We start from the raw sequence: 12193 nt of genomic DNA on the forward strand, positions 1-12193 counted from the left end.
ATGATTGATTGTTTGATTAGTGGTGGGTGGCTGAGAAAGAAAAAGGCACAGGAATCAGCATAGGAGATGATAATCTATACCCATTTGTTTAGCTATACAATGGAATTTGAGGTTTGAGGTGTATAATATTTAGAACAGGTGTTTAAAACAATAAATGTAAATGTTTTATTGGCTGGGCATGTATTGATCTTTTATTAAATCACTCAGAAATGGGGAAGAATTCCACCCTGTACTCCAAACCCAACATGATTTTATATAATAAACAACAACCAAAGGATCACTGAGACGTGTAGCAGCTAATTCCTTCGAGGAAAGTAATGCATGCTGAAAGAAAAGGCTCTTGTAGCCAGAAACATAAACACATTAGATATGGTCTATGAAGCATTAGCTGATGTATGAGAAGGTGAGTGTGCACTTCATTGTGTAGCCTCAATGTGCCACAGAGGGTCTTTCTTTAACTTCATAGAAAGAGGTCGAAGGTCAAGTATGATGTAGCTCTCTCTGCTCCAAACTGTTTTCTTTCATAATCTTCCTGACACGGTGAATCACCGTGGGCTCATTTGCCCCTCGGTTTTTGTCATCTTCTTTTGGTTAAGCAGAATACTGAAGCATGTACAGAATGTTAACAGACTGATATCTAGTTAGAACAATATAGGATTGACTTAAGTAAAGCAATCAACTTTATCTAAATTAAAACATGTTGGTCTATTTTTGACCTCAAGCCTATCCAAAACACTAATATGTTAACATAGATAACAGGTTAATACGTATTTAATTTGATGATCAGGAAATATCTAAAAGAAAAGTCTTAAAGAAACTGAATGAATCAACATATCCTTAGAGGAACCATTTTACTCAGTTAGATGAGGTTTTGGCGCCACTTAGTGGTGATTTTACAGTAAAGTTTGGAATTGATGATAGGTGTGCACTTTTGCTTTACTTGAAGATAAAATAAGTACACCAGCTTTTGATTAATGCTATTAGACACTGTAAACTCAAACGTTTGACTTCACATAATGCCTGATGGAGTAAGACTAAATGATTTAATTTAGGCTTACTATTTATTATCGGTAGTTTCGAAGAGCTACGGAAGCCTCAGAGGGCACACGGGGACGTTTCCCCTTTGTCAAATGGTTACCATGGTAACAGTGGTCCAACAACGTTAGCTAACTGCTAATTACATGTTACTTTTTACTAGCTTTAGATATTCTTAACACAGTTAACTATCGGAATATTTTATAGTGTGCGCCTCCATGTCGAAGTATAAGGTAAATAGAAAGCACTGTGTGTAAATGTTGTCTTGTGTGCTTTATACTGACAAGATCATTTATGTGATATATGCTAGTAAGCTGCTGCGTAGGTTACAATGAAGAGTAGCTACATAGGCTAGTTGTACTAAAGACTGTCTAAACATACCTGTTTGGGTGCTAGGTAGTGTGGTGGGGGTCAATTAGCTGGTAGAGGAGTTGCTAACTAATGTGGAGTTTAACTTAAAGTTTAACTTGATAACTTTACACTCCATAAGAAAATAAGCTAGACTAAGTCTTGCTTTGCTTTCTTCCCCTTTGCAGACATCTGGATACAGAGGTTCATATGACTATCCCAAAACTGAGGAGCGGTGAGTGTTGATGTAAATGAACATTTTTTAACAAGTACTGGTGACAGTGACAATGTTACCATTTCTCCTCAGGGATGTAAGAAGTTGTGTGCGTTACAAATGTGGCCTTATAAACACCATACAGGACGTCCTGCGCCAAAGACCAGGCTGGGTTGAAGTGAAGGAGTGAGTAGGGTTGTCTGTTCATCATCACATCAGCTTCCCTGTCATCATATGTGTGGCTTGAATCTGGTGCCTGCTCTTTTTTTCTCACAGTGATGGAGAGTGGGACTTCAACTGGTGTGATGTGGGCTGGCTCAGGGAGAATTTCGATCACTCCTACATGGAGGAACATGTGAGGATAAACCACTTTCGCAACCATTATGAGGTGAGGCACCATCATTCTAGCATGCCTTTAGAGTATAGAATAGAGATTTCAACAGCAGTAATCACATTTAATTCAAGCCAAAAATCATGCAGTCTTTTTCTGTGATTCTGTGTTTCAGCTGAGTCGCAAAAACCTCATGGTGAAAAACCTCAAAAGATACCGAAAAAGCCTTGAAAGGGACGTAGGCCGCATGGAGGCATCTAAATGTGATTTTTTCCCCTGCACCTTTGCACTGCCCAGCGAGTATCATCTCTTTGTAGAGGAGTTCAAAAGAAGCCCTGGCAGCACCTGGATCATGAAGCCGGTTAGCTTAAGTAGACTGCAGATGTAATCTAGCGCAGTGAAATGATCTTTAATCCAGTTTTTGGATAAATCCCAGAAACCAAAGTGAAATTAGTACAGATTTGCAAGTCATGAAAATTAACTGTTATGTTTATTTAGGTGGCAAAATCTCAAGGGAAAGGCATTTTCTTGTTCAGGAAACTGAAAGACATCATGGATTGGAAGAAGGTAATATTTATTTCATCAAGTAATATAATTAACAAAAATAGACATTCTTTATATCTACACATCCACATATTCAGATTGATCACATTGTTCTTACTCAGGATGGCACCCGCTCAGAGGAACAGAAGGATGCGGCTCAAGTGGAAAGCTATGTGGCACAACGCTATGTAGAGAACCCCTACCTAATTAATGGTAATAAGCTGACTGAAGAATGCACTTTTATTGTTAATCCAATTGGGGAAAAAATCATCAAATGTGCCAACAGATAAACTAATAATGGACAGATTGTGAGCAAGAGGATTAGAGAGCAGATAAAAGCTTTCTTAGTACTTTTTATGCTTTTTGTCCCCACAGGCAGGAAATTTGATCTGAGGGTCTATGTGCTGGTCACATCTGTATGTACTGCACCTTTTAAATCACAATGTTTCATACGCAACGTAAATTTTGCTGCATGCGTCAGTCAGTGTGGGTGAACAGACGTCTATGTGTGTGTGTTTCAGTATATTCCCTTGAAGGCCTGGCTGTACCGAGACGGCTTTGCCCGCTTCTCGAGCACCCGCTTCTCCCTCAGCACTATTGATGACAAGTGTATCCTTTCCTTGCCATCTCCATTCATTTGGATGTTGATTCACTCATGTGATAGTCTGAGTTGTTAATACCAATGTGCCAGTTTCCCTTACCAAGTTAAGCCTTTGTCTGAAATATTCAAGCAAAGTTAGTTTTAAATAGCCTGGTTTGACCCAATTTCTGAGGCAGTTGTTCCTAATTATGTCGCGGGCGTGCACATCCCTGTGGAAGGCGTGATTACGTCATTTAAGATCCCAAATTCTACTTAGTGCCTCTGTTCAGACATGCACCTCACCAATGTGGCTGTTCAGAAAACAGCGCCAGACTATGATCCTGACAAGGTGTGAAATTCAAGAACCTCAAACAATAGTAATCAGTAAGTCAGTTTTTCTTAAATGTATCCCCTTTGACAAATTCTGTCTCCTCTTTATTCCTGCGTTGTTTTATTCATCTCCAAATAGGGATGTAAGTGGCAGATGCAGCAGCTTCGAAGGTACCTGACTGCAAAACATGGCAGAGAGACAGTGGAAACCCTGTTCAAAGAGATGGACAACATATTTGTCCGCAGTCTTCAGAGTGTACAAAAGTTCATTATTAATGACAAACACTGCTTTGAGCTCTATGGGTACGACATTCTACTGGATCAGAACCTCAAACCGTAAGTTATTGTACAGTCTGTCTGTCACGTTCTCTTGAAATTTCCAAACAAGCACCAAGGCTTAGATGCTCATAGATAAACAAAGAAGAGCTCATGCACAGACAAGCAAACATGGCACAAATTCGACTCCCCTTCCTGATTTCTTAAAAACAAAGCAGTAAATCTGCTAGTGTTCGGCTCCTTTAATTGCGAAGTATGAAAACCTCATAAATCTCCACAGGACATCTGAAAAAAGCAGGTATGCTGTAATCCTGCTGTAAATAACACAGACACACTCTAATCACAGTGCCTCACTCAAATACACACATTAATTCTCTTGCTCATGCCTACCAAACAGTCTTTATACTGTTTGCTCGTACTTGTGGTTCGGCTTAAAAGGCTAAGTAAATGTTTGGTGAATGTCTTCATCCTCCATCTCTCTGCAGGTGGTTGATTGAGGTTAACGCCTCGCCGTCACACACACCAAGTAGTCAAGAGGATTACGAAATGAAGTGCCGGCTGCTGGAAGACACTTTGAACGTGGTTGATATGGAGGGAAGGTAAAGGCTACGTTCTCATCATGTGGCTCCGTGTACGGTCCATTCATTACATACATCACATTCTTTGATATTCACTCATCTATATCTTTTTAGCCTGAGTTAAGGCACATTTGAAAGTTAAGAAAATAGGGGGAAAGAAGCACCTTTGAAAACACTAGCAACAATAAACAACTGGCTCCCAATTCCTTTAGAACCCAAGGTGAATGCTGTACAACAGGTGATGAGATGGGTTTCTCTTATCTCTTTCTGTCACACCAGTGCTGCATTCTAATTAACAGTGTTTTTGTTCTCATTAGGCTGACTGGCAAGGAGAAAAGGGTGGGTGGCTATGATCTCATGTGGAACGATGGGCCTGTCAATAGAGAGGATGTCAACCTAGAAACATTTGGCAGTACATGCTTCACTGCCAATACACACTTAGGTAACTTTAATATGCTCTCTGATAAATGTGCAAAAGTTAACATGCAATTATATCAATGCTATTTGTTCATGTGGAAAAGACTTTATCATTCCCCTCTTAATAACTGCTGCACATATATACTTGTTCTTTGCTGCAGGGTGTGTGAATGACAGAGAGAACCAGCTTCGAAGGCTTCTCAAACCATTTCCAGGCCAGAGGAGGATGTAAGACACTCGTCATTTTTATGTCCCACTGTGACAGTACAAGATACGTGTCTGGGAAGACGGGCTCCAAATAACTGAAAGACATCAGTAATATATCATACAAAATGAGCTCTCCGTGGTGATCTGATTCATTTCCAAGCACCTAGGTTGAAATCTGAATATGCAAGTTCATGAAATCTACATTTTGTTCAAACCACAGCAGACCTTGTAATTTCAGATATCTGAGACATATTTACTTGTCTACAAATGTTTTTTCCATATGAGTGCAGTACTTTGCATGATTAATGACCACACATGTGCTAAGGTTTGGGATTTCAGCAGTGTCTCGGTAATAAAGACAGTTATGAACTGTGTATGTCTTCATGTGTTCGACAGAATGGAAAAAAATGGATCAATGTGCCTTGAGTGCAAAACATTTATTTCTATGCCTTACAAATACTTGCATTCAACATTGAGAAAATACATACCACAATCTTTCTGCGTGCGTGTCAACATAATGTACACATTTGTAATAACATCGCCCCTCCCGGCCCTTTATCTATGGCTTTGATACTTGACATGAAGATTGAGTAAAGAGGAGCAATCAGAATACATATCACATTATTTACATGAATGTAGTGCACATGGTAGATCACAACAAACGGATAAGACACTAATGTAAACACAGTGTTCTACACGCTTCAAGTATGCAGTGGAATATGATGATATGTATAACATTACCATGTTACAGCCTAACAACTGGGATGTTGACATTCCATTGAATGGAATGACCAATGGTACAGCACAGCAGACAATAAGTTACATTCAGCTCTTTTACTAAACATTTTCTACTTGTGCATGATGATGTAAACATAAGAATGACATGGATGAATACAAGTCGACCACAACACTTTTTCATAAATATAACTATGGTATAGAAAATTTGGAAAAATATGCATTTACATTCGTAGCAAACATTACACTGTCTTCAGTGACGGAAACAGCTCAGCTCTATGCAAAATACAATATATCATATCATAGACTACAATTCAAGCTGTTCAAACATGAAAAGCCCTTGTAACCAAAAATGTAATACCATTGCACAAATATATCTGAAACAAATTACATTACTGCAGCACACCACCACTTATTGCACCTCCTTCTGTCTTCAGCAAAAGATGCTTCAACTGAACATATGTCTGATAACATGATGAGGCACCAAAGAAAAGACAGAAAGCAAACATTGAGTAAAGTAAGTGCGATGAAAACAAATACATTCCAACATCAAAAAGTCCAATAGTAACTGCTATGGTTGTGTTCGATGACTAACATGGAATGATCTGTGTTTAACTACTATGGATTACTGATGGTGAAAGCTTTCCAGTAGTACAGTAGATGCTTATTTTATGCCTATTTCAACATTAGTAGCACACAGAGATGACTGTGTAGTGCAAGAGTTCAGTTTACATAGAAGCTGTGTTTATAATCCTACTAGTTTTTAGGGTCATAACGAGCCTTCTGTCACTGTACATTTGGAATGAAATACACTACGTACTGTATACACTGTATAACTCTGTTCTATTAATGTGTCATACTACGTTTTGAAATCATTGCTGTTTTGTCTCTACTCTAGCTGCTTGTTAGTTTTGACCTTTTGAAGGCTGTACACCACGGACTGATTTAGACTGCTGTACAACAGTTACGACATGTTAGTATTACACAGATTACACAGAAAGCAAGCATAGGTTCAAGCTCCTGTACCAAGTAAAGCACTATAAAGCACTGTAGGTCTATAGGGTTTACTTTGCAACAAAGTGCACATTTTTTGTTTTGCCATTCTGCTTACTGCTAAGCGGTGCTTTGGAGAGAGGCTGCGGCTCTTTAGCAGCTCTTTTCAGAGCGGTTTTAGAGGCCTGACCTGCTGCCTCTGTCCTCTGCCAGTCCTTCTCCACTCTCTTGGGGGTGAGGACCTCTCTCTTACTTGCAGCAAAAACACGTTTCTCTGCACCAGCTGCTTTGCTGCCACCAGGCTCCTTCTTCACATCCGTCTCAGAGTTAGCTCTGACACGGCTTTTCCTCACCTGACCTCTGCCGTTCGGGTTAGTCCCAGACTCCTGGGGTTGCTTACGGGCGTTGCCTGCAGCCTGCATGTGCCTGAGATGACTCCTTCCAGCTGAGGGGCTAACTGGGGTCTGGGCTCCTCCTCCGCCGCCGTTTTGTCCTCCTGGGCTCTGACCTTCGTTGGAGGTTGCTCGGGTCTCGCTGCTGCTCCTCTTCGCTGGTGCCCCAGGTTTGGCTCTGCGCTCAAGCAAAGGGCTGAGGCGCGAGTGGCGCTGGTAGGCGTAGGCAGAGCAGCTTCCATTGCACAATGGGTAGCGAATGTGACAGTGTGGGCAAACTGGGAAGCGGGAGTGCTGGTGCTGTGCTGAGGCAGGTGATGGAGGGTTGTTGACTGGTGCGAATGGGAAGGCTCGCTGGCTGTGCCGCAGCCCTTTCGGGGAGTTGAGTCGGGATGGTGGGGCTGTGTGAGGCCTCGGTGGGTGAGCAGTAGTGGCAGAGGGGAATCCCTGTGGCCTTGAGCGGCTCCCAGGCGGACGGCTGCTCTCTGCTTGCACTGTTTGGATCTGGAGCCACTCAAGCTGCAGCAGCCTCTCCAGGTACTTCTCTAGGGGCCCCACAGGCTTGGGTCGGGGGGCACCACGGCCCTCCGTATGAAGGAACACTGCCAGCTGTCTCAGGCTCCAGCTGTTGAAGGGAGGAGGCAGGAAGTCTTGGTAACTGTAGCTGGGTTTCTCACTTTCATCTTCGTCGCCCACAGTCCCACGGGGACCTGGGAAGTCCGGGGGAAAGTCGTTACTGTTGATGACCTCGGCTCGGAGGTTGAGGTGAGGAGGGGTGCAAGGGGTGCAGGGAGAGGGCAACACGGGCAGCCTCTCGGAGTCTGACAGATCGCTGGCGCTGTCAGTGTCAACATCCTTCTGGATGTAGTGCTGCTGTAGTGCCTCCGGGGTGGGGGCTGGGGAGTGTGTGAGGGGGTGTGCTGGCATGTGTCGTAGCCCTGATATTGGGGAGAGAGGCAGGGAGAGGGCTCGCCGATTTTTCCCCATGCCGCCGCGATTCGAGTGGAGCTCATTGCTGCATGGTGACAGTCGCTGATTGTCGCGCTTCTCCTCCTTCCTGTGCACAGATAAGTGTTTGCGGAGTTGAGGTCTCAAATCTCCTTCGTCTTCAGGGCTGTAAAGAGACAGACGTGTGTGATGAGGAGAAAAGCTGTTGGGGATTTGGGGATTTACTGTACCTGAAGCAAAGCATTCAGTTAAGACTGTAAACCCCTCTCCACACATACCTGGAAAGTTTGCTCGTATTCCGTGTAGAGCAAGTTTTGACCCTGGCTGCTTTAGACTGTGCACCCTGTAAAACACACATTATGGAGACTGTTTTGAGTCTTATTAAGCACACAGCCCACACCACACGCTGCAACACCATCTTACACTCTGATTTAGCAGAATGCCATTCACTCACCCTCTGCACTGCTGTCACTGTGTCCTTATCCTGACCTGGTCCTGGGAGGCCATTTTTCACTTGTCCCGGTGCTTTCTTCATCTTGTTACCTTTCTTTGAACTGTGGAAACATGATAGTGTGTGTCAGGCTCGCCTCAAACCTACGTCTGAGACAAAACACGACAGGTCCAATTCAGATGTGTCGCTGTAAAATGGGGCCTACCTGGTCACCGGTCCGGTATTTTCAGTATTTTTTACCCGAATCTTCTCTTTGGAGACCACGCGTTTCAGTGTCGTGGATGCTGTGCGTTCCTGCATGATGGGCCCCATGATGCAGGTCGCCAGGCAGGGATGTTGTTTCGAGTCCAGCACAAAAATCAAACGATACGGTAGCTAAAGAACCCAACCGACATCTCGGATCTGATGCTCTATTCTGAGAATGAAGCTAAAAACACCCATTTTCTCAAAAGTGCTGCAATGCATCATGCGCAGATGTCGACAGTCGTTTCTCCGCTGCAGGTTGAAAACTCGTCCTTCCTCCGTTGCCGTCGACTCGCCTCTCTGTCGAAGAACGATTTAGCGAATATTTTTAAAGATTTGGTGACAGAAGACGCATCTTTTTTCCGACTGTCATCTTCCTCGCCATTAAAAATGCAACACGGGCTCACGGCGCATACGCTTTGTTTGGCTCGCCGTCCCAGGCAGATAGGTTTGTTTACCTGCCGCTGACTGGCTCGGCGCTTGTGTCGGAGCGGGCATGCGCGGTGCATCATGGGACTTGGAGTAGAAGCATACTAATCGCTCTTTCAAGCCACACAGTGAAACGCTCTTTAATGAGTCTACTTAGCATTCACAAACTATGCAAAATTCAAGTGGGGGAGCGGTGGATGCTGTTTGATGAAACGGGTTAGAAAGAATTGAAACGAATACAACTGTTAATCTTAAATCACTCAATCTCCCAGACAACGTCAGTGGTATTCTGGTGCGTTTGCAGCTTCCTGTTATACTGCGCGCATGTTTAGCAGATCTCCATCGAGGGCACACTACAGACATGCATGTGATTTGGGGGGATATGACGGTGGATGGCAGTCGCAGATCAGGTTATGTGATCGCGGCCGATAGCGGAGACTCCATGACGCACGGAAACGCGCAGCTCCAGTGAATACTGATGAACATGGAGGAGCGAGCTTAGGCTTCATCGTGCAGCTTAGATGTAGCTAACGCGTCATATCTTTATATGGTGAGGTGAAGTCAACGTCTTGTCTTATTAAACTATAATATAAGCAGTAATGCTGCAAATGTTCAGAGAGAGTGGTTTAGGCTGTATGCATTCAGGCACGTACTCCCAGAGCACACGCCCACTCTTCTCCTGTTTGTTTGTTGTCAGATTGACACGAACAGAGTCTAATTCGCAGCAGGATATCATGCATCATCAAGTAAAAGAGTGCACAAATGCTTCAGCTGTCAGTATGTTTTTAGTTAGAGCACATTCTGTGCATGGATGTGATATAATACTAATGCATTTAAACTTCTTTAAATCTTTACAGGTGAGGACACCAGATCTCACAAAATATGGATAGAGGGTGGTTTATTGGACATGACAGGATTCGGCCAATGAGATCAGACGAGCAGATGCCAAGCAGCGTCTCAAGATCCTGCATGACTATCAACCTGACTGAAATGCTTCGAGCAGACAAACCTAATGCACCAAAAAAGCCAGTTCCAATCCGCCCCCCGAGCCCTCGAGTCTCTCCGCCGAAGGCACATGAGTTCCACTGCAGTCACTCCTGTGAACCCCCTCCCAAACCCATCATCCGACAGCGGTCACACTCTCTGCCCTCCACAACAGAGAAGAAGAAGCGATGCAGGAATGTCGGTGTGCGGTTTGTTGACTCTTTGGGGGTCGACCTGGAAGACGTTAGGCTTTTCAGATCTGGAGAGGATCCACGTGTACCACATCATGTCACCTTTAGATTGTTGATGGGAGCAGAGTTGGCAGATGGAAGGCATCTGGAAATATCCTTGCCATACCTGAAGCCAAGTTTTGCCCAACAACCAGGCGAGCAGCCAGGATTCCTGCAGCGTCTCCACGAGCAGAAAGTGTGTCTGGAGAGAGTCTTGTGCTTTGAGCTGGGTGTCATTGGAATCAGCCAGGTCCTCAATTTGGACTTTGAGAAAGATGTCACAGCGCGGTTTTCATTTACAGATTGGAAGAGCTGCACAGAAACTAAAGCCTCTTGGGTGTCCACCATCACCAAGACCTGGGAAGGAGGAGGGGGCCAACTCAGCTGTGATACTTTCCGGTTTCACCTGCCTGTTCCTCCATTCCTGCAGCCTGGAGCAGTTTTGCAGTTTGCCATCCGGTACAAAGTCGGTGGGGCTGAATACTGGGACAACAATAATGGAGAGAATTATAAGTTAGTTTGCCATAACTACAAGTTCACTGTGCCAAAAGAATGCGAGGATAGCATGGTGCACTTCATTTAGCGTGCTGACTAAAGGTAGAAGAATCTATTTAGAGCACTTTATGATGGTTGTCAGCACAAACCACTGAAAATGTGTAACTGCATCGTAACATGTAATGTTCATTTTGTTCAAGATAAACTGTTAACTCTGGACAGACCTAGCCAGAGCAGAATTAACCAACACTGGTGCACTTATACCTGATGCCAACTTTAGTCCCACTGTTTCACTTTGGTGTATTATTTTTTTCAAACTTGCGCTGTATTATTTGATTTTCTTGGCGATTCGAAAATTGCACTTTAATGTGGGAACATCTAATGGAAGTGACAAACACTGAGCACTGCACAAATACTCTGTGCATTTGAAATAATTGCACATTTTCTTCCTGATGGGTATTTGACCTGGAAAACAGTATACATTGCAGGAATTTGGTCCTCTGAAACCATTTGCTCTGTATTCAGAGCTTATTTTTGAGTCAAATTTTGTCAAACAAAATGGCCAGACCATGCAATAGATTCAATTTGAATATCTTTGAATGAATCAGAAAAGAATGCTTATTTTGTATAACAATAAAGTACAATTGCACACATTTGTCTGCTTGTATTATATTAATGTGTGTAGTAGTATAATTGATATTCTGTCTGAAAGCTGAAGTCCGACCTCCTCTCTTAGTTATGACTCATTAGTTCTTCTCCTAGCTTTCTTTTTGGTAGAAAAAACAAACATATTTTTAATGAAAAAATATTTTTGTCAAGTTTTTGGATATTAAACGTCAAATTCCATTATCATATTCATCTTAAAATAGTTAAATGGCATTTTTAATTTTTCTTATTGTCCCCCAAAGGGTTAGGGTTAGGGTAACCATTCTTCAGTGAACGACATCCTCTGTCCTTAGAAAAACTTGCTGAGGAAAAACACCCTTTTAACAGGGGAAAAAAAATGATGAAAGAAACCTCAGGAAGAGCCACAGGAGGGATCCCTCTCCCAGGACGGACAGACATGCAATAGATGCCACATGTACAGAACAGAACAACAAAATCACAGTTTACAAGTTGCATTGACAGAATATCTGATACAAATTATAATATATGTAAAGTATGTGGATCCATGAGACGACTGAGCAGGCCAAGGCATCGCCAAGTCATGCCGGAGCCACACGACCTCCTCTCCACCGCGGTGACCTGGAAGAGGGCAGGCCACACAAGATAATTAGCAGTAAAACAGAAAAGATCAGAGGTGAAGAGGCATACATTTTTACAGAAATACAGATATAAGGAGATAGTAAAACAAAGGAGAGCAATGGTCCAGCGGAGCCCAGGGTATGATGATCCATATGCATCAATATGTGAGGCAATATGTAAAGTGAATTA

At 43.1% G+C, this 12193-nt stretch overlaps 3 protein-coding genes across 4 annotated transcripts; 2 read left to right on the forward strand and 1 right to left on the reverse strand.

The window, feature by feature from the left end:
• The first annotated feature begins 1253 nt into the window (after positions 1-1253).
• ttll9 (tubulin tyrosine ligase-like family, member 9) lies at positions 1254-4884 on the forward strand. The gene is made up of 14 exons (XM_073470976.1): positions 1254-1268; positions 1572-1618; positions 1691-1783; positions 1874-1985; positions 2104-2289; positions 2427-2495; positions 2594-2684; positions 2847-2887; positions 2993-3080; positions 3342-3400; positions 3521-3717; positions 4143-4256; positions 4553-4677; positions 4814-4884. The coding sequence occupies exons 1-14, from the start codon at positions 1254-1256 to the stop codon at positions 4882-4884; spliced, it is 1308 nt and encodes a 435-aa protein (XP_073327077.1).
• Positions 4885-5271: 387 nt separating this feature from the next.
• Positions 5272-9112, reverse strand: fam217ba (family with sequence similarity 217 member Ba). The gene is made up of 4 exons (XM_073469437.1): positions 8584-9112; positions 8382-8481; positions 8206-8270; positions 5272-8093 (listed from the first exon to the last, which is right to left on the reverse strand). Exons 1-4 carry the CDS (start codon positions 8688-8690, stop codon positions 6659-6661), a joined length of 1707 nt encoding a protein of 568 aa, XP_073325538.1. The 5' UTR covers positions 8691-9112; the 3' UTR covers positions 5272-6658.
• Positions 9113-9403: 291 nt separating this feature from the next.
• Positions 9404-11412, forward strand: ppp1r3da (protein phosphatase 1, regulatory subunit 3Da). 2 transcript variants are annotated; one of them, XM_073470471.1, is made up of 2 exons: positions 9404-9600; positions 9908-11412. In XM_073470471.1, exon 2 carries the CDS (start codon positions 9933-9935, stop codon positions 10845-10847), a length of 915 nt encoding a protein of 304 aa, XP_073326572.1. In that variant the 5' UTR covers positions 9404-9600; positions 9908-9932; the 3' UTR covers positions 10848-11412. The 2 variants fall into 2 exon arrangements, with proteins under 2 accessions (XP_073326572.1, XP_073326574.1); XM_073470473.1 differs by lacking the exon at positions 9404-9600 and adding an exon at positions 9710-9796.
• Positions 11413-12193: the final 781 nt, after the last annotated feature.

Source organism: Pagrus major, chromosome 7 (genome assembly GCF_040436345.1).
Source record: "Pagrus major chromosome 7, Pma_NU_1.0".
In the NCBI taxonomy this organism is placed as follows: domain Eukaryota; kingdom Metazoa; phylum Chordata; class Actinopteri; order Spariformes; family Sparidae; genus Pagrus; species Pagrus major.